Below are 22,381 nucleotides of genomic sequence, written 5' to 3' on the forward strand. Positions count from 1 at the left end.
GGGAGTCTCTGGTATATTCGTTGCGAGTATAAAAAACTCCGGAACTTTCTTACGTTGATTAGTCGTCGTTAGTCATTACCTATACTTTCGATCGCGAGCGGTCTAAATTACGGTGAACGAAAATGTAACTAAACGAATTCAATGCGGAACACTCGCAATTCGGTTTACCTCCAAATTCTATAAACCTCGTATAAAGTTTTCTTTTACTCTTTTGTATATTTTGGCTATATAATAAAGTGACGCGTCACGTTTGAATATTATTCCCACGTTATCTCCATCATCCTTCTTCACGTTGCATCGTGAACAATAATATACGAATAAAATAATAAAAATATTTACTTAACAATCTCACGTTCTAATGCTTAATTCTAACAGGCATTCTACTAAATTAGTAATTTTAATCAATACGATTATTTATTGTTTCAGATGCAGATACGGATGCACTTTCTGCGGATTTGCCACCTGCAGTACCGGAGGATCCGGTTCGGGCCAAGCAGGACCGGCTCGAAGGTAGATTTTATGTTTATTTTTAACATTTTGCATTAGAAATTTAGTAGTTTTAAATATGTTCTTTTTACAATCAAATCAATGTAAAAATTAATATTTAATATGTGACATATGTATTAAAAACTCTAAATAAAGCATATACATATATACAAATATATGAAATAATAAATATTTCTTAAAATTCTTATAATATATTTTATATAAATAATATCTTATATATACATATATAAAAGTTATACTTTGAATATTGTAAAAGAAAACTTTAACATTGTTTATTATAAATTTGTTTAATTTATATCTAATCGGTCATATTATGTTTTTGTTTCAGAACCGGATGCATGCAGAGACGTGGCCGGTCCTGGATAGGCGTATCGGTGAGTAAAATTTAGGGTATTGGTGGTGGTTTTTCCCGTCGAAATTGCTATTTCTGAAATCAGTGCGATTCACATTTTGCGTTAGATTTTTGCATGTACGTGAATTTCTTCATAAGAAACGTCGAGCGGAAAAGGGATATAAGTCATATTTCTCACATTTTTCAAGCAGAAAATTCATAAAATAGAGATACTTTATAATGGAACTACTTTATTATATCACTTTTATCGATTTAATTTATAACAGCTATTATATAATTGAATAAATAACTTGATACAATATAGCAGTTTTTTAAACAATTGCTTTGTGTGTACACTTTTTCACTTAAAATTAAATAATTACGTATAAAGACTTGTAAAATAAAATTTGATAATTGTTAAATTTTATAATACAGAATGTGTGCGTGCATATATATTTTCTTTCTCTAAAATATAAGCTTTACCAGTGACGTTATATCACTATTCTTGATTATCATTGACTTATAACATTTATCCGTTTTCTCGATGGTTCAGTTTTTAGTATAAAGTTTTTTACCGTCGATATCGACGCTTGAACTTTGTAAGCTTGAAAATAATCATGTGAATTATAAATCGTGGTTATTTTGCACGTCCCAATAGAATTTACAATTTTTAGTTCTCTATTTTTCTGTTTAATTTGTTATTGTTAATTTTCTGTCAGCTTCGCGTGCGAAAAATCATAAAATCCACGGATATAGGAAAACATTTTACGGAAATTCTAAATTATATTAGACTTTGCTTCTTTTAGTTTTGTGCTTTCAGTTTTTTACCGTTTTCTGATCTATATTTTTTATCATAAATCTTTTATCAGAAATATATATAGAAATAGAGGATTTACAAAATTAAGTTTGTAAAAAATGTCTTAATTTTTATGTAATTATTTTATTGATTATTAATATTCGCCGTTTATATTAATATTAGCAATTGGAAAATTGATAACATTTTCATTGAATTAACTTCACGAAAAGAATTCAACGATAACGTTAAAAATTTAGCGACATCAATTTTATTTGCAAATTATTTCACATAAACGGAGTAATTAGCATTTTCTACTAACAAATTGTTAGATTGTTAGACTGTTAGGCTTTTTCCTTTTATGCATTATTTACTTTGGCATTGCAATTGCTGTTAAACGTATTCGCAAAAGATTTGCGAAATTGAGTTCTGCGTTATAGGCAATGCGATCTTCTCAAGAATATTATGAAACGAAGTGATCTGTGCAAGAATATTGCTAAGCAATGAAATTTAAATGAAATTTATACTATATATTAAAAGAAACCGCAAATTCTTCATTTTTCGATAAATACCCTTTAAACAATTAATTTATAAATACTTTTTGATAGATTTATCATTTATGATAGATATTATCATTAAAACTATTCGTAAAATGTTGCGTCATACATATTACGTAAATGAATTTGCAAATTAATATAGATTTCTCGTGTAAATGCACTGTGAGTGAAATGAAGTGATCTGAGAAGTAAAGTTCACTGCAGTCTTCTCTAGAACTCTCTCTTTAAGATTTACACGTTTTATTTTATGATAAATTCTCGCGTTAATTATTTATCCGTGAATAATGAATTATAAAATTAGTTGAAATTGCAATTTTGTAAATTTCGCGTTGCGAGTGGTTTATATAAAGTGCAATCAACGAGGGACGACACAGGAAGGCTCTCGAACCACTTGCAACGGGTACTGTTGCAGTGGAAGATGCATCGGTGGACGTCGAGGGACGTCGCGAAATGATGAGTTTCAATTATAAATTTTACATTAACCTGTTGTTTTAACTACATTTTTATGCACTTTGTTGCAATTTATGTATACATATTATTTTCATAATTTTGCATAATTAAACATATTATCAGAAAAAATTTACGTCAATTATTTAAAATATAATAATTTAATTATAAAAAATAATAATGATTTAATAAGCATTTTCTTCGCAATAATTGCATAATTAATTGCGTTCTTTTTAAAAATTAATTCAATATTTGAAATTTTATCGAACAATATATCTGGTCTATTTTTTCTGAACATTTAAAAATTGCAATCTCTAATTTAATATTTTATTATAGAATTATTTTCCAAGCACAAGTTATCCAAGAGAAATTTTTAATGAGCTAGACTAAAGAGATATGGGGGTGAAAGTGACCAAGACGTATTAATTATATACCGCTAACTTTTATGCTGTTATTAGCCTGTTTTTATTTTATCAAATGATTAAATATTAGAAAAGCTTTTTTATCGTTCTTACAAAATAATAATCTTTTCTCTCTCTCTCTCTCTCCATTTTTTTTTTATAAATAATCAAAATATACGTGAAATATATAATACATACGGATATATTTAAATACTTACTTATATTTATATAAGTACTTAAATATTTATACTATATAATATTAAATATAAATTTTGTAATTCTATATAAATATAACAATTTTATTTCTTGCAATATTATTCGTGTACCTATATGTATATTGATTCATATAATATATATATATAAGACAAAAAAGAGAGTGCAAAAATGTAGTTAAAAAGAACAGGTTAAACTGCATGCGTAGTAATCGCTTGTAATAATCGCACTGATTTCCAACAGAAGAAATCATGAACTGTCAAATTATCATTTTATATTTTGCGCGTCGCGTCGTTTCACTTATTATTAAAAAGTATATTTCTACATATTTGGTTCGCAAATGCAATCCAAGTATGTAAAATTAACTTTCTTATATTTCCTATATTTTGTCTAATATTTTTTATTATTACAATTTATGTTATTGTTGTATTCTATATGAAATTTGTATATCATGTATTTAATATTTATGATACGTTTTTTTTTATGTTTATGTATAGCAGTTATATGTACATTTATGAAATTTTTATACATTTCTTTGCAAGTTTAATATAGTTAATATTTTTATGTATATATATATATATATATATATATATACATATATATATATATATATAATATATATATAAATATATATATATATATATATATATATATATATATATATATATACACATGTAGAAAAATTTACTATTTACAGATTTATATTCGCGGCATTTTGTTTTTATGTATCTCTTTATGCAATTTTTTCTATTCTATTATTATAGTTGTTCAATAATCCTGTTCTTCGATATCCAATGTAGAAATTCCTAGGCAATAATCAAGCGCTGAAACACAGTTATAAATATTATACGGTATAAATAAGATATAAATACGTTATAAATATATATAATACGCAAATTTGAAATCATTAAAATTAAATGAATAAATTAAAACTAAATTAAAAGAAAGGAAGCTATTTTCAATAAATAATCGAATATTTATAAAATAATCAAAGATCTATAAATACAAATCCTTTTTCAGTTACGCTATCAAAAAACAAAAGTTATATATGGCGATTTTATTGATTAATACAAATACGTAAATTTAAAATTTTACTAAAAATTTTAAAATTTTTAAAAAATTGAAGTATATGCTTCGATAAAAATTTTATAAATAAACATTTGTACGAAAAAACATATAGATTTAAAATACAAAAAATGTAATTTTCAAAAAGATTTCGTGAAACGTAACAATCTCTATATTCATCGAATAACTATAATATTCGTTTCTCTGATCAAGTGATTGAACTCTATCCGCCTATACCTAATATCGTTCTCACCTGAAGACCGCGTGCGCGGCCGATCTCATCGAATCTTTGATAATCCACGCTCAATTTTGGCAGGCGAACGTGCACGGAGGCTCGGATGGCTGTGCCAAGATTCGCAGGGCAGAATGTAAGGAAGCCGAGTCTCCGATGCCGCAGGAATTCCAATTTCTTCTCGATTTCTTGGACCACTTTAACGAGTCTCTCGTATACCGCCGCCCGAGGTTACCATCTCGTTCCATCGATATCAAACGCATGTGATTCTCCTCGTTGCACCAGACAAGGAAAGTTTTCTTCTCGTTAAAAAATATCTCCGTGTACCTGGAGGAAAGAATAGGTACGGCGCGATACAACCACGGTAGTTTTATATGCCTTGAACTTTCAACCGGGAAGCCGTTCTCCTTTAATCGCGAAAGGTCTTCTATTACATCCCGTTGTCTTAAGTATTTTTGTCGATAGTTTTCGTTGTCATTGTGTGTGTATATGTGTATGTGTGTACTTATAAATATTACACTAAGTTTCTTGTAGTACGGCAGAAATAATGGATAGGTCGCAAGGAAGCAATTCCGTTTAACTTTTAACCAAAATCGTCGTATTTTGAGTCAAGGGACATTATATTGCGTGTTCAGAAAGTTAGAAAGTTGCCTCGCCCACTTACATTTTAATTTGAATCATTTTTTCGTTTATAATCACGTGAAATGCTCGAAACGTGGCATAAACTTTATCACGAAACAAGTTATGTCTTAAAGATAAATAACTTGCTTTCGCTTAAATCTCACTTCGCACGATCTTGCAAGATCTTACTTAAGTCTGACAGTTTTATTAATAAACTGTAAGTACTATTAAATTCAGTTACTAAAATCGTGACGAATATCGAAATTAAATGAAGCCCAAGGTCAAGATTAGCTTCGGAATAAGCGCTTTTTAAATTAATCTAGCGATAAGGTAATATCTCATAAAGTACGTGATACGAAAAGTCTAATATTCGAATGAGCGTAAGCCGAAAACGCGATGCACTTTTAATCTATTAGTGTATTCAAAGGCTAGTCCGTATTGATTCAACCGGTCGGGCGAATCTCTTTATTAAAAGGAAAAACGGATCCGACTACGATTCTGATTATCCGTGAGTAACAACCAGGCAGCGCGGTAATCTCCATCGAATGCACGCAACAAATGGAAAAAGAAATGCAGCGAGATATGCAATAGACAGACGAATCAAACAAAGCACGCAATTAAATTTGTCCTATGGCGAATCATATTTCTGCACATTGCACATTTAATTAATATTAGCGGCAATGTCAAATGAGGGGAGCAAGGGGAAAATTAAACAGAGTTATGATGTTGTTAATTAAGCATAACTGCAGAGATGCGCTCTGCGTAAACGCCAGGAAAAGGCGCGCCGAGACCCTTTGTTTGGCAGGCGGTAAAAAATGAAACGTTTTTTTTTTTAATTGACGTGATAATTTGTTTTATCTTCCATTTAAAACCTTTTCAACGTAACCTGGATTATTCCATTGTGTACATTTTAAAAATCTGTCCGCTAAATGACGAAAAAAAAAGAACCGGCTGGGGAAAATAGCCGAAAACTCTTTTGTGTCTCGTTTTTCATAATAACGAATTAATGATTCAAAATACACCGTGTGCATTTCGCGAGAGCGCGTGTAATCTGGAGCGGTTCATAAAAAAGGGAAGAAAAAAGAATTCAACAAAACATTCGGTTCTCTTAGAAAACTCTCAAGCACTGTACACCACACCCTTCTAAGCTCCGTAACACTAAGCTGCATAATACCTTCTAACCCTTTTAACTCCCTAATCCTAGAGGCGGAGGGATCTTCGAGACCTCATCGTGACGAAAATCATTAATGCAAATTTATTTAATCAGCTGTTTGCCGCTTTTGTACCGCGTAACATATATATGTAAGATATTATGCCGTAGAACACATTGTTTACGCGAACATCATGGGGGATTTGTAACTTAAATTATTATTTAAAGTGAGGTATGATAAGACGTGGATATAAAAATCCTTATTACGAAGCTGCTTAAAAATGCATGTTGCGGTTTGCGGGTCGGAACTCGGAACATTTGCCGACACACGCGCGCGTAATCGTTTTGCTTATTCCTGTACAGAACTTGCTTTAATCTTAGTAAAGTTTTGGTTTAATCTTCGTTTCAACATAAATCCTCGATTTGGGGTGTATGACTTACTGAGGGATTAATGTTTTCGAGTAGGCTGAAGGAACTTAAGACATTGTAATTGAATATTTTAACGAAAGTAACTACGGTTGGATCGAAGTTCGACCCCGTATAATATTAGTCGTCGAAGTTGGCTGTTAGCGTGCAGTTAAAATAAATGGAATACATTTGCAACACCGTCCGATTTCTACTATAAATAAGATGCGAGGTGTTAGAAAATTTTAGTTTATCTGTGGAAATGTAATTTAGAGCTGAATTATGTACACATAATTCGAAACTAATTTCAAACGTAGGCGAATAAGAAAATATAACGCTATTAATATTAGTTGTATATTACATTGGGAGATTTACCCGTTGGCTAAAACCTAATAATGTTCGCTGCTTTTAGAAATCTGTCGCCTTCCTTGAACGGGAAATGATCATTCAGTAATTATTGCCGGATCTGTTTGTCTAATGCTCCAAGCGTGTAATAGGTCCCTTTGAGCTCGTTCTTTAACGAGGTTAAAGCTTCTTGTATCCAGAGGTACAGGATAATCGTGTTTTAAAAGCTATCTTGTAGCTTCACTCTTACGGCAGCTTTAATTCTCTTTCGCCACGGCACTAAGCGATACAAAACTAATTGCAGAAATTATTTTCTTGGGCTAAATCGCGCGCGCTTTCTATTAATGGCGGATTTAGTACTTCAGAAGCCCTAAATGCGACGATCTCTGCTTTGTTCAGTTTTAATTATATTAGTTCGATAGACAGAGCAAGAATTTATTTACACGTTCTTATATGGAGTGGATAAGATTTCACAAATTTATCTATCGAACGTTCTTTTTTATTAGAAATTACAAAAAAGATAAATTATTATTAACTCGCACAACGATTTGAGAAACAGCTAAAGCTCTAAGAATCCGTTTAACTCGCTCATAAGTCCTCCATTGTCTTCCATTTTCAACTTTAGCTCGCGGTAATGAATCTCGCTCATGGCGCAGGATTGAATGGATAACAGGATAACCCTTGATCGACCTTACGCAATCCGCATCGAGATCATGTGCTTTCTTCTTGGATAAAGATTACTCAGTTTTCCTGGCTCACCCCTCAATCTAGGTCGGAATGAACGTCGTTAGCCCTAAAACCACCGTGATACTCTTCGATTACAGGGTCGAATAATCCGGTGAAGACGTTATAGGTCTCGGGATCAGACGCGTATATGCCCATGATAGAATCAGGATTCACCGGGCCAAGGCGCGAATCATGGTCTTAGGGTTAAATCCCAAGTGACTGCGCGTGTCTTTAGTTGGTCGAACAAAGTCCTCGTCAAATATTTTTTTAGCGAGAAATCACCTTTGTTCGAAAATAAAATTAAATATGCCGTAACGGAAAATGTCAACCAAATTTTTGGTTGACATTTTCAACTACACTTTTTAAAAAGTTAATAAAATGTAGGACTTTTATAAATGCAGTCATTTCATGCATTTTTTATGTACAGTACATATTCTAAGTATCGGATATTCATCGTTATGTTTTGTGCAAAATAATGCCATATTTAATTAAATATTAATTCTCCTGAAGTTTAGTTTGATTTAAATAGAATGTATATAGTATCAAACGAGTGTATGCTGGAGAATAATTTTATTCTATCTTTTTTGTTTGTATTCATTATATCATTCTAACTAAGTATCAGATATTCATCGTTTTATGCAAATAATTTACCACATTTAATTGAAAATCAAACGAACTTACCTGTAAGTGACGTTCGATTGTAATTATATGAGAGTCTCGTTCGAAGGGATTACACATAGGTAGTACCGCTACTTCCGCTAGGCTGAGTCACAAGGTTTAGAGAGTATAGAGTAAAGCTTTCTATGGTACGCGCCTGCGCACCTTGACGGCCGTTACATCTTCATAATTTTCAGAGCTATATAGACACTTGTCGACAAGAAAGGGGAAAAATTCGTGATTGGGAGGGTTTTTAAGGGTGGGTTGTAATCCCTTCGAACGAGACTCTCATATAATTACAATCGAACGTCACTTACAGGTAAGTTCGTTTGATTTTCAATTATATTTCAAGTCTCGTTCTCCGGGATTACACATAGGTAGATGTTTAGAGTTACAAATTTAACTTTGAAGAATTTTTTTTTTTTTTTTTTTTTTTTTTTTTTATTTTTTTTTTTTATTTAGTAAAAGGAGAATTAAAAAAAAATAAACATTTTGACAAAGAAAAATACACACATATATATACGTATATGTGTTTTAACGATCTCCTAAAACTGTTGAAGCAAACACACCTCGATCAGAAGAAATCGGTCTTTTGTAGAATCTGGCGAAGACCTCTGATTGTCCTGACCAACTGGCTGTTTTACGTATTATATTTATATCTATTCCTTTTCGATCAGCTGCCGAAGTCGCAGCGTGTCGTGTACTGTGAGCTGTGAATCGTGTGTCAATTCCAGCTTGTCTAAGGCACTCTTTTATCCATCTACTGACGGATTGTGAGTTTGCCGCCTGATGAGGTTTATTTATAGTAATAAATAAATTTTTCTCACTTTTCCTCAAGTCTTTGGTTGCTGCCAAGTAACGAATAATGGCTCTTGCCACACATGCCTTTGATCTCTCTTTGAAGAAAGGCAAAAAGAACTTTGGTTGATCCACTCCTACTTTCGAAGTTTTAATTGCCTCAGTTATTGTTATCTGGACTCCTTCTTGTGAGATAGAAATATTGTTGATTTTTATTAACGCCAAAGTCTGAACTCTATGTGCGGTTGCCAATGCCATTAGAATTACTAGTTTGTAAGTCAATTGTTTTAAATCCAGGGTCTCGAGAGGTTCTAACTCTTCTGCCCATCTCAAAACTACTTCAATATCCCAAATCGAGTCATATTTCGCTTTTGTAGGTCGTAATTTGAATACACCTTTGAAGAAACGAGTCATTATTGGATTGTTCGAGGAATCATCGAGACTGATGAGTGATATTGCTGATCTCTCGGTGTTGAGAGTACCGTAAGAGGCTCCATTGTCAAAACGTTGAGATAAATACTGTAACACAGCTTCAATACCCGCCTGGAAAGGATCCAATCTGAATTTTTTGCAAAAATTCCACCAGTTTTTTAAACCAGAATTATATTGACGTAATGTTGAGTCTGTTAAGGATGAAATCAAAATGTTGATGGCATTTTCAGACAGGTTCTTCTTTCTGTATGCTATCCGCATAATTTTCCTGCAACCAGGGAAAGATGACTTGCCAGGGGGTGTTTCAAGGACCTGCAGGGAGATAATAAGAGATCAGGTGATGGTGAAAAAATTTCTGGTTTATCCATAAGCATAGACATAAATACAGGATACCAAGGCTGGGAAGGCCAATTTGGTACAACTAAAATACCACACGCCTTATCATTTCTTATTTTCTGTAAAACTTTTAGTATTACGGAAAAGGGCGGAAAGGCATAAAATTCCAAATTTTTTCAATCCAGTGTAAACGCATCAATGGTCCATGCCTCTGGATCTCTTTTCCAAGAACAGAATTTATTTATCTTGGTGTTACTTCTTGAGGCAAATAAATCAATCTCTGGGTAACCCCATCTGTTCACGATTTTTTTGAATGCGAAATTTGCCAATTCCCATTCTGTATCAATGTTTGTTCTTCTCGATTCCCTATCAGCGTCTGTATTCTCTTGTGAAGGTATATAAGAGGCGACTATCCAGATTTCCCTTTCTTCACACCACTGCCAAATATTTCTAGCTAAACGATTTAATGTAGGATACTGAATGCCCCCCATTCGATTTATATAAGCTAAAGCAGTTGTATTGTCCACTCTGAGCAAGATCTCACATTTACGACAATTGGAAGCAAAACATTTTAAAGCATAGAAAGCTGCAATTAACTCCAGGTGGTTGATATGTAGCTTTCGTTCTGACGCTGTCCAAAAACCATTAGTATGAGAATAGTTACAACTAGCTCCCCAGCCTGTAAGAGAGGCGTCTGAAAAAATTTCCTTTTCGAATTTAAGATGCCTTATCGGTTGTTTTGCAATAGGGATATTCTTCTTCCACCATTTCAAGTCTAAATGTGAGCTATTTGATATCGACATGGTTTTTTCAAAATCTTGATCTTGCACAATTAAAGCCATAAATTTTTCTCTTTCTAATACCTTAGTATAGAGTAAACCATAAGGAACCGCTGGGCAAGCAGCTATCAATAGTCCTATTAAACTCGCAAAATCGCGTATTTTACAAGACTTCTTATGTAAGAAAATTTCTATTAGACTTACTAATTTTTTCCTTTTTTCTTGGGTTAGCTCTAAGGTCATTTGACTCGAATTAATAATAAATCCTAAAATTTACATTGTGTCGCCGGAATATTCATACTCTTTCTTTATTGATCAAAAAACCTAAAGATTCGAGCGCTCTTTTAGTGATTGTTACGTTTTTCATGCAAGATTCGTAAGTTGATCCTATACAAAAAATATCGTCTAGATACCTTGTTGAAATTAAACCCTGTTCTCTTAATATATTATCCACGGGTTTCATTACTTTGGTAAAAACAAATGGACTGGTACATAAACCAAAAGGGAGGCATGTGAATTCGTAAAGCGTACCTTTGAAAATAAAGCGTAAAAATTTTCTGCTATTTTTATCCATATTTACTAAAAAATAAGCCTCTCTCAGATCTAATGTACACATAAACGAATTTTTTGAGATAAGCTTTGTTGCTGTTCTTAAGTCTTCAAGTTTAAAATGAGACGTTTTAATAAATTTGTTTAAATCTTTTAAGTTTAAAATAAAACGTTTTGAACCATTGGGTTTTGGAACTAAAAAATATGGCGAAATAAATTGACCTTGAATTGGTTTACATTCTTTTATAGCCCCACTAGCTTTTAATTTAAAAATTGCCTTCTCTAAGTCTTTTTCTTCCTCTTTAGAAAAATTATTACCAGTAAAAACTCTATTTTGATAAACAGGATGATTAAAGATTATTTTATATCCTTTAATACACTCAAGAACAAATTTGTCGCGTGTAATCGCCGCCCAGGCTTGGTAAAAATTTTTTAAACGTCCAGCAGTATATCTTACGTCTTCAACTATTGTTGTTTTTCTTGCTGGGTGGGTTGAGTCTTGGCTTGAGGAGTCTGTTTTGGTTTGTTGTACTGTTGGTTCTTCGAGAACTTCGAGGACGTCTGTGACGTCCTGTAGCCCTGGTTCGACGTTCCCGGTCTCGAGTAAGGGCTTCTCCAGTTTAAATTACGTCCTGTGTACTTGGAATTAGGTTTTTTGGAGACAGTTGAAGATACAGGGGCCTTCTGGACTTTAATTTCTTTTCCAAGTTTTTCCATAGATTTTGCAGACTTAATTACTTCTCCTAGTTTATCTCCGTAGAGAAATTCACCCGGGGTGGTTTTTTGAAGCAAATCCTTGACTTGTTTAGTCAACGCGGGAGCAATAAAAGCTTTCCTGGCTGATGAAATTTGGAAATGAAGTTGAGTTAACAACTTCCCAGTGTCAGCTAGTCGCTCCAATAACTTCATCCTATCAATAGGCTCCTCCTCATCCTTCAGAATCATCGTAATTGCTTCTCCTAAGGCTGCGAGTGCTGTCCCAGCAAAATTTTGTTCTTGAATAAACAGATTATCTCGTTAGTGCCAGCTTCGTTCAACGTAGCTGCGACTACATCGTTTAAGGCAGGAGCTTCCAAGGAAAGATTTCCTTTTCTGGAATATTTGGCCAAAACCTCCGTTTTTGTTTCTTTGGTCAAACCTTCTTTCACCCATTTGACCATCTGGACACCAAATCTGGATGAAGATCAATGTCTTTCTGTTTTCCACTTTCTGGGTCTTCCCCAAGAACTTTTTTAGTCTCTTCATCCAACTGTTTCGTCTCAACGACCGTGTTGTTAACCTCATCTGACGTCTTACCCGAAAGTGTCGAAATTACTTCCATAACCTCACTTTCAGTGTCTGGGGCCTGAGCCGTTGATTTGGACTGATCACACGGTACTTGTCCATTAGCATCGTCGTCCTTAGACGAAAACATGCTTTTTAAATCGTCATTGGATGCGTCATGTACAGAGAGGTTATCGACCTGTCTGTTATTTGGACGATTTTCATTATTCGACTTGAGGGCTGAATCGTCTGAAAACAGACATAGATTCAAGTAAAGCACTGGTTGTTATTGCCTCCTTCGTGCAAAAGTCACCAGCCATAAAGCGCAAACGTGTCTCATTCATTACGAGAACACGAAGCCAATACCTCAAGAAAAAATAATATCAAAGAAAAAGAAACAGATTTACCTGAATCGGACACGTCGACGGACTGTTTTCGTTTGATTTTCTTTTCTAACCTCCTCAATTTTTTGAGGATTTTCTCGTCTGACTCCTTGTCTCTACTTCTCTTCTTTCCTTTCCCCATTTTTTAGAGAAATTGGAAACACTTTTCCAAGGAAAATTGTTGACAAGGGCGAAAAACTCTCTTTTGATGTGTCTCTGTCGAGCACAAGAAACGTTATGAAGATGTAACGGCCGTCAAGGTGCGCAGGCGCGTACCATAGAAAGCTTTACTCTATACTCTCTAAACCTTGTGACTCAGCCTAGCGGAAGTAGCGGTACTACCTATGTGTAATCCCGGAGAACGAGACTTGAAATATAATTAAAAAATTTTTTAATTTTCCGCAAGTTTAGTTTGTTGTTAGATAGAATTACATTTTTTTAATATAACGTCATTAATACGTATTTAATATTGAGTATAGCATCGAATTGAGTATAGTGCAAACTAGAAGACATTTTATTTTATTCTACCTTTAGTCTGCATAAACTTTTCATGTAAGTGCCTTCCAGTTCTTTTCCGTTTTTCATCGTCTATTCTGATGGAGCTTGCCTTTTTTCGGCAAACGCACCGCGCACGATCGCTTGTCGCACATTTTTTCAACCTCTTTCGTTCGTTCTTTCTTTCTCTCTTCACGTGATCGTATAATCTTTTTTTCACACACTTGTCTTTCTCTATCCTATCTGGCCGTCGTTTATCTTGGGTAATTTTCTCGTCTCTTCGCCCTGATTTCTACGCCGCATGCTCGAGATGCATTTCACTCACAACGTTGGATTTTAATTACATATTTTTTCACGTACTTCTCATTCTCTTCCTCTTCATATATATTCCCCTTTCCTCTTTCTTGACATCCGTCGCAGTCAGGAGAACTCTGTAAGAGAAAGAGAACGCGAAATTTCAACTGAAAATGGCGATGCATTATGCAAGCAAAAATTTTTCATTTATTCTGAACAAGATAAAAAATAAGATGCACGATTAAATAACGTAAAGTAAGATAGACTTGTATCAATTTTTAGAATACATTAATTAGAAATCTGTGATTTTAACGTGTTAATTAAAACAGCATTCAATTGATTCATATCGATTCAATCAATTTTATCCTTTATTAATTTAATCTTAACTTTAATTATATTGTAAGTATATTATATAAATTTTGATATGTACTCCAAGTGTAGATATTATAATATTTTATTGTTTTGAGTACAAGCGTGAGATAATATTTATCTATATTTTATATTATTAAATATTTCCGGATAAATTCAGCTTCGCGCGATATAATCAAAGTGATAGAAAGTTGAGTGAATAATGCTTCTCCATTTAACACCGCGCTTTTATAACTTAATAACGGATTCCGTGTTATATACAGGCAAATGCCGCGGGTTATAAATTATGTTAGGAAACTTCGGTGCGAGAAGAATATCGGTGGCGCACGCAAAACTAAACAAACCTTTCACGAAGATCCTAATGACACGTAACGAACGCGACTGACACGAACTATGCTCGAACTTCAAAACGCGAGGGGTAGTTCTCATGTAAATACTGAAGAGGCAGGGAGAAATGCAAGAAAATGGGGCGATATTACCCAGAGGTGAATGAATGTGAAAATTAATTATACTGAAGTAGGTACGTCAAGCTGTTAATTGATGTTCGATAGGTTCCTTGAATAATGGCTTATAAAATAGAAGGCCGAGATCTTTTCATTATTTAAAAAAAGTGGAAATACTGTGTTGATGAACATACTTTTAAGTTTCAACTTTTTATAAAAAATGTTACTTGCTGCTTATAGCATTGTCTTATATTAAGAAACTGAATTCAGTTCACGTATTTGTTAATATTTTAATATATATATATTTAAAAATTAATTTCTTAAAATCTCTCTTAAAATCGCTACTTGTCCGTAGCTATCATAGATATATACGTATAACGATATCATCTGGACGTGATTATTGGTGAAGATAATGTCGGTTGGTAAGATTCTTACGAAAGAGTGTCGAACTGGATGATTGTTTGACCAACGTCACAGCAATTCGCTTATTTACTATCATTTGTTTGTCGATCGATCGCGATGCGTACCGCCGTCTCCTGCCGAATTGTTTGAACGGTAGACTCGCCGAACGCCGGTCTCTTGGCCTCCCACCCCCGAGCATCGACGCGGTATCGTGCAATCTCGACAAATTATTCGGTACTTATCGCTCTCCCCATCATGGACGACACCAGACTGTACAAGTACTATCGAACGTCCGGATACGGTTTGAATTCGCTGGTCAGAAATGCCGATCGATTAGGTTACCTCGATTCCGTTCCGAGGATCTCAATTTTTCACGAACCGTGCTTCGTTTCAGATATACCGATTTCTCATCGCCGATTACAATCTCAGGCGGTTCTTCAACTTGAATGCTTATTGCGGAGCGGTGACTTTAATTACGTTCATCTTCGTAGTGATTATGGCTGTCTGTTCGATAGCAGTAAGTTTAATATAGAGCAATTTTAATTACAGAACGGGTAATAGAATAGTTTCGCTTCTTTGATACATGTAGCAATTATTTTATTTCATTAGATACAGAATTTATCAGATAATTAACAAAAGGGTTTAGATTATATTAGCAACGTCTAAAAAACTTATCTGTTAATTAACTTCGTCCGTAATAGCAAGCACGAAAGCTTCTATGCACAATTATTCATTTGATAGGGAAAATTCAAGTGAGCTTATTATTCTGGCAATTAATTTGCATATGATACCCGTATGACTCGATACAATATATAATTAAAACGCCATGACAATACGAGTACAACATTCTATAATTAATTGTTTGCTTTAAATCCAACGTAATAATATTATTTCAACGTGTAATTAATCAAGGAACAATAAGCGATCGAAATCGCGGAATTATCGATATATTCCCCGTCGTATCGTGGCCGATTTTTGAATAGATAATGCTCATCGTTATATGTAATATATCGTACGAAAGAAAACGAGTCACGTATCTTTCGAAAACCTTGCCAGCGCCGAACTCTCTTGTCGGCTTAAAGAAAATGTAAACAACTTTGCGAGGCAATCGCTTGAATACTGATGTTTTCGCGCACGTGCCACGTTGTAACAATAATTCTTATACACACGAAAAAGTATACCATGCCTCTTCAATTTTGACGAAGGAGATTTCAACTATTTCCCACGCGAATAACGTTTGGTTTAATCCTTTTTTTTTTATCGAGCTAACGACGTACAGAAGTTACAATTTCGAACTTCAAATAAATATATAAACAAAAGTTTTTATTGATTTTTTTAGCTTCACGTCTACGAGGTTTATATTTCTTGATAAAATGGATTAGAAAGCACGCGATAATTTCGTGACAATTCGTAACTATTTGTAAAAAGATAAGCAAACAGTGAGCGGTAGGAAATCAGAAACAAATATAAGAAAGTGTAAAAATTAGTTTAAATTTAATTTTATATATTAATTGCTTTTCAAATACTCAAATCTTTATTCTGATGTTAGAGTTTGAACACGGTGACGTTGAACGATATACTTTTTCGTGAATTATTCGAGAAAGCGGATAAGGTAAGTTGGGCAGTTTCGGCGATCACAGCTAAATTGAAGTTTGATCGAGACTAGAGTGATATTGAATCGCACTTTGAAAGCGTCAACGTTGACTGCCAATAATTTGTAGAAGCTACCGCGAATGGAGAGCGTCATTAGCATCATACCTCCGTACAAATGCATTCACAAGCATGTAAGCTTATTAATTAAGTACCGAAAATTCTTAAAGAACACGATGATTAATATTTTGCGTCACGCTGTCTAATTATTTCGACATTTAGCTACAGCGGATGAGCGTGTTCCAAGAGAAAACGAAGAAAATGGTGGGTATCAATAATCTGTTCGGTCGCTTGCTACTCTCACTAATTAAATACTTTAATTTCCGGATTTCCGGATCTCGCTGTAACAGTTGTGCAAAGAGCAACTGGAGCTGGAAATAATGAACAGCAAAATGTCGTGCATCGAGAAGCTATTGAAGCCCGAGGTAAATTATTTGTCGCAATAAATGGGACACATTGTGGGTCGTTACTAGAATAAATAAATAAAAAAACCCGTTTGAAACTTGAGCGCCATTCACGCGCGTATTCTTTGTCGCGCTTGAACTCAACACTATATTGATAAAAATAATCGACTCCACCGCCCACTCGCATACCTATTCAGAATTTACGCGCGATCATCGACCTTAAATAATTTAATAACCAACAGGTCGCGGAGATGAATACGATGAAACTCGCGCGGGGGACTCGTACAAAGGGATAAACCGTGTGTCGATCACGAGCTCGTTTTTAATTAAAATTTAGCCGCTGTTGAAGAATGAGAGATTTAATAAAACGCATTTATGCGATTTTCCGCGTATATACGCGCGGGATATTGTTACGATAGAAAGAAGTGTCTCTTTTGCTACACGCGGGACGATCTATAAATTCTGAATTACCAAAGGTCGTATAAACGTATCATGGCCTCGAAGACTTTCGGTCGTTGCGTCGGGCATTAGATCAGTCTCGGTATATCCGGCAGGCAGTTGCGCTCGATTGGCAGACGTAAAATTAGATTCGACCCTATCTCAGACCTTTCTGTGGCTATCCAGAGTTTATATTGCATGACGGGATATTTTTACTCATCTGTTAACCCTTTCTGAACGGGGATATTTCGGTACTTGTCTTTAATTAAGCGTGTCATACTTCTATTTCTTACCGACAATGGAGTTGATATTCAACATTAAGCACAAACCTCCGAATTAGTGAATCATTGAAGGTACAGGTATCATTAATGAGACGGTATATCGTACGGAAATTACGAGTTATAAATGTCATATTCTCGTTAGAGGATTAAAAGGTAATTCTGATCATCAAAAGATATTCTGTTTGTCGGCAAAGTGATCATCGAAACTTTCGAAGTTGTGTTAATTTATAGGAATTTTCTGCTTAGCTTTGTTTCTTTTAATCGATATGTGACGAATCTTTCCCGCGATACTCGTGCGTCATTATATTTTGCGAATTAATTTATTTGTTGTCTGATAAAATAATTATTATTAATAATAAAATTATTGACATATAATAACGGCGTATTTTGCACTAATTGAATATCGTCATAATGCTAATAACGTATCTATTATACAAATATTATATATAATTCTTTATTAATAGTACTTTCTTGTGTAGGAACAGTCCAAGTGGCGTCGTAGTAGATCACCAAAGGTATACCATCGTCCTATTAACGTGGAAGCATCAAAGTAGAAAGTAATTTATATACAGGAAAAGAAGACGCATACATATGTAAAATCTGATAAAATTTTATTCTGAATTTTGTAATTGATGTTTTTATTAACGATATATAATTGATATAAACATAATGGTTGTTGTCTAGCTGACGTTATATTTTAAACACTCAGTATAAATCTTGTGGCATAGTGAACTAGTAATATATATTCGCACATATCTCCGTCAATTGTAAGCATTAATGACCCTTTGCGACTTGATAAATGTCTCAAAATTATATTGGAATTATTAAATCCGCCCGTTGTATCTGTATTTATGGATACCGAGCACACGTTACAATACTATAGTATGCATATCAGATACGAATTGATGTAAATTGTAAAACTTAACGTATCATAACCGCGTTCGATAAAACTCGAAAACATTTTCACACGTAGTGGAAAGAAACAGTTGCAAACAATGGTTTTGTAATCGAAGTATCGTTGTTCCGACACACCTTGATCAAACACACGTAATTTTTGCATCACATGCAAAGCAGTGTAAATCATGACCTATTAAATGAACTGTGTATCACGTATAAACGCACAGTTTTTCTGACAAAATTTTTTACACTGAAACAAGCGGCGACGCAGGATATGCTGAAACTCTAGTATACGTGCCGAAACTCGCCGAAAAAAAAAATGTGGCGACTTTTTTTGCGGTCGACCACATGTGAACGACGAGTGCTGTTGCGTTCTGTAAAAAGTAAACGCCATAACGTCGCTTACGTTACTTTTCCATTCTTCAATGTTCAACCATGTCAGACCATGTTATTTTAGTGTAAAAAGTCACGAAAGTCGATCGTTCAGATGCACCAATTTTTTTAAGTACTTAGGTTTCACTTTACACGTATAATTATATATATATTAGATATATTCATTCGAGTATATATATATTCTAGGTATGTGATACGTAAAAATCGATAATACGTTACGATCTGTGTCAGAAATCATATGTTGAGGAATTAAATGTTTAACTTGAACCACTTTCTGTTCAGAAATACTTAAGTCGTTGCTGAAAATGTTGCTAAAAATTCTGTGAGACAAATTATATTTTAATGACAATTATGAAGAAATCAGACCTTATTTCGATAAAATTAAGAATGTTCGTTTCATTTAAAACAACTCGTCCAACATAAAATTAATCAAATAATTCTTAAGATCGAGAGAAGTTACTTGAATACATATATAGGCAATATACGTTATGTAACAATAAGAGCTATTGTGAGCACAACACCATTGTCTCGAGACAATAACCGTTAATAAAGTTTAACATTATTATCTAACTCCGAAATAAGAAAAGACAATTTAGCACGATTGCAATCTACCGAACTTTATCGTCTATTATCTCAAGACGATCACGTATGCTTGCAATCCACACTTTGCACAATACTGTACCTGTGCAAAACGTATCACTAATGTAATTATTAATAACTCTAGCTATAATAAATCCATATTGCGGAGAAAACAGAAAGAAATTGGAGCCAAAATTACCATGTCTGATTGTATGTGCAAGTAATGAATGATCCTTTCATTTCGAGAATATATTGAAATATATTAATCTAACATTTAGATATATAGAAAATTTCGTGAAAGTATATACTATATTATAAATTGAAATAATTTAGGGAGAGAAGAAGAACAGAGAGAGAAAGTAGAGATAGAAAGAATCGTGCGAATTACTTTCATCTTTCTAAATTCAGCTAAGATAATATTATCTTCTAAAATAATACTTTACGCTATGCGACCTATATTTCGTTAATAAATTTCGATTTCTATTCCCCGATTAAAGTTTACTCACCCCGGTGCCGACCGATCGCGCACCATCCCTCTTCCTTTCTCGCCCGAGCTTACGGATGTCGCCAGTAGTGCCGGTCCGGTCTGTCGCGGCGCGGCGAGTCTGGCCACGACCGTCTGTTTCCACTTTCGATCCCCCGCCACGGCGGGGTTGGAGAGACTGGCTCAGGAATTGAACGCGGCTACGTGGCGTACGAGAACAGGGTCTTTGCTCCCGTTTAATATTTTAGCCAGTCCATTGGCTGCTGCCGCCCGAGGCATCGACATGCGCTCTCTGGCTTTCGGTTCGCTCCGTTCCGCTCAGCTCGGCTCGGTTCGGCACGGCACGACACGACACGGCACGGCACGGCACGGAACGGCACGGCACACGGCACGGCACGCCGTGCTTTTCGCACGCCTCGTTACGTCAGACCGGACTTTCAGCTCCGAGGTTCTATCTAACGAATGCGCTACGCGGCATCCGTTATCGATATGGGGATGAGACGGATCGATTTGCGCCGCGCGCGCTTGGCCTGTTTATTCGGCCATCGATCCCACAGCTATCGAACCGCAGCGGCCGCTTACGGTTCGCGAGACGGGAAGTGTTGCATTCCGACCGATTCGCGAGAGAACGGGCTTCGAAAGGACTTCGTTATATATGGGTGGATCGTTACTGTATCGTTAAATTCGGATTTCTCTGTCCGGCCTCCTCGACGATATAAGATCGAAAGACAAAAAGGGAAACTGCAATCCGAATCTAAAGAAATAAGACATCTTATGCAGGAATTTTAATCCCAATATTATACCACTTTCTTTTTTTATTGATCATTTTCTTAGATTCTGAATTGATCTGATAATCGTTTTTTAATACGACGCGAAACAATTCTTACGAGAATAAAACGAATTTATTTTGTAACGTCAAAAATCTTGATACTTTGCAGAACAGTAAAATCGCTCGATATTTTAAACCTATGATATATGGAGCCACATTTGATGCTTGTGGGAACTAACGCGAGGGAATATTTCATGTTTGCCCGATGTAACGTTGATGAATGGATAATGTTCGCGAAGTTTAGAACCGGCCTTAAAGCTTAATTCTTCCGTGCGAAATATTCCGTAAGCCGCAGACCACGTGTTAACATCACAAAGAAAATAATTGCCGATCTTGATACGAATGCGACGTACGATAAACTGCGGTAAACAGCTTACATTAAATATCTGCGACATCATGCGCCTGTCTTAGAGATATACGTGGTAAAAAAATATTGACAATTTTTCTTATATTTGACTTGAAAATTTATCGGGGACGCGATACCCCTACTCCTACTTCTACCATCTCCGCGTGCTACGATCTTCGGATTTTTAAACCTCGTGAAATGGCAACCGTAGTGTTGACGTTGGAGAATCGGGTATAGGAGTAGCTTCTATATCTCCCGTACCTCTACGTGGTCACTGAACCGTGCGGAGAATTTTTAAAGTGGAAGAAACCTTACAGCAAACAGACTATTGCTGGCATAGCATAGACGTCTAAAAGCATAATTTGCATGCTTCCCGCATGCTGTAAAGCCGCGTGTCTATATAATTAAGTTTAGTATAGTGGAGACATAGCATTGTGACGTAGAATCGAAGTTAGCTGGTAGCGGGATTCAACAGAGATTTAATAAACTTGATATTAAATAACGACGAATATTAAATCTGGAACATAATTTGGACATAATACGTTCAGAAATTTCGCTAGTACGTGAAGATTGAAACTGATAACAATTGGTATGAAGGATTGATTGATGTTTGTGCTTCTAATACGCGATTCGGCATGGCTTCTTTTGTCGTCCATCGACTATAGTCAGCAAAGCCATATATATGCTGATCGGCATTTTGTGCCGACTGGTATAGATCGATTGACACGTATTCAGTAACGGGCATTGCCCAATGATCTTGTTGATCGACAAAGGCGATTATAGTAACGGGTGTAGAAGGTGCCTTTTAAAGCGAAAACAATCTCGCAAATTATGTGCAAATAGGTTTATTAGAGAAGACTATAGAGTTGAGCGTAGCATGACGCGATTTGAGATTAGAGTATTAAAAAGTATAATTTATTAATTAAACCGGTGCCGCGATTATGTACGTGTCGATTATTCTTTTTTATTCATGACATGATTTGATCAGTGCAATTAAAAAATAAATAATTTAAGAATGTACTTAATGCTTTTTAAGATTTGTTTGAACTTGTATTTCATATTTTATACCATAGAAATGGTTCACTGC

General features: G+C 34.7%; 3 protein-coding genes and 1 long non-coding RNA gene across 6 annotated transcripts; 1 reads left to right on the forward strand and 3 right to left on the reverse strand.

The window, feature by feature from the left end:
- Positions 1-724: 724 nt before the first annotated feature.
- Positions 725-22,381, reverse strand: LOC143893998 (uncharacterized). 2 transcript variants are annotated; one of them, XR_013255974.1, is made up of 4 exons: positions 20,142-22,381; positions 13,519-13,916; positions 4,568-4,873; positions 725-934 (listed from the first exon to the last, which is right to left on the reverse strand). It is a non-coding gene; the product is annotated as an uncharacterized LOC143893998 (long non-coding RNA). The 2 variants fall into 2 exon arrangements; XR_013255975.1 differs by lacking the exon at positions 725-934 and adding an exon at positions 3,952-4,073.
- On the reverse strand, positions 8,864-12,329 carry LOC143894093 (uncharacterized). Of its 2 annotated transcripts, none has more exons than XM_077400166.1 (2): positions 11,802-12,329; positions 8,864-9,992 (listed from the first exon to the last, which is right to left on the reverse strand). In XM_077400166.1, the coding sequence occupies exon 2, from the start codon at positions 9,939-9,941 to the stop codon at positions 8,985-8,987; it is 957 nt and encodes a 318-aa protein (XP_077256292.1). In that variant the 5' UTR covers positions 9,942-9,992; positions 11,802-12,329; the 3' UTR covers positions 8,864-8,984. Both variants share the same exon structure in this region, with proteins under 2 accessions (XP_077256292.1, XP_077256293.1).
- On the reverse strand, positions 12,489-13,344 carry LOC143893928 (uncharacterized). The gene is made up of 2 exons (XM_077399798.1): positions 13,015-13,344; positions 12,489-12,856 (listed from the first exon to the last, which is right to left on the reverse strand). The coding sequence occupies exons 1-2, from the start codon at positions 13,130-13,132 to the stop codon at positions 12,489-12,491; spliced, it is 486 nt and encodes a 161-aa protein (XP_077255924.1). The 5' UTR covers positions 13,133-13,344.
- LOC143893997 (uncharacterized) lies at positions 14,812-20,131 on the forward strand. Its single transcript, XM_077399949.1, has 7 exons — positions 14,812-15,308; positions 15,388-15,510; positions 16,543-16,605; positions 16,715-16,777; positions 16,866-16,907; positions 16,994-17,068; positions 18,246-20,131. The coding sequence occupies exons 1-7, from the start codon at positions 15,249-15,251 to the stop codon at positions 18,318-18,320; spliced, it is 501 nt and encodes a 166-aa protein (XP_077256075.1). The 5' UTR covers positions 14,812-15,248; the 3' UTR covers positions 18,321-20,131.

This window comes from Temnothorax americanus, unplaced genomic scaffold (genome assembly GCF_048541705.1).
Source record: "Temnothorax americanus isolate GAGA-0224 unplaced genomic scaffold, ASM4854170v1 Scaffold13, whole genome shotgun sequence".
Lineage (NCBI taxonomy): Eukaryota > Metazoa > Arthropoda > Insecta > Hymenoptera > Formicidae > Temnothorax > Temnothorax americanus.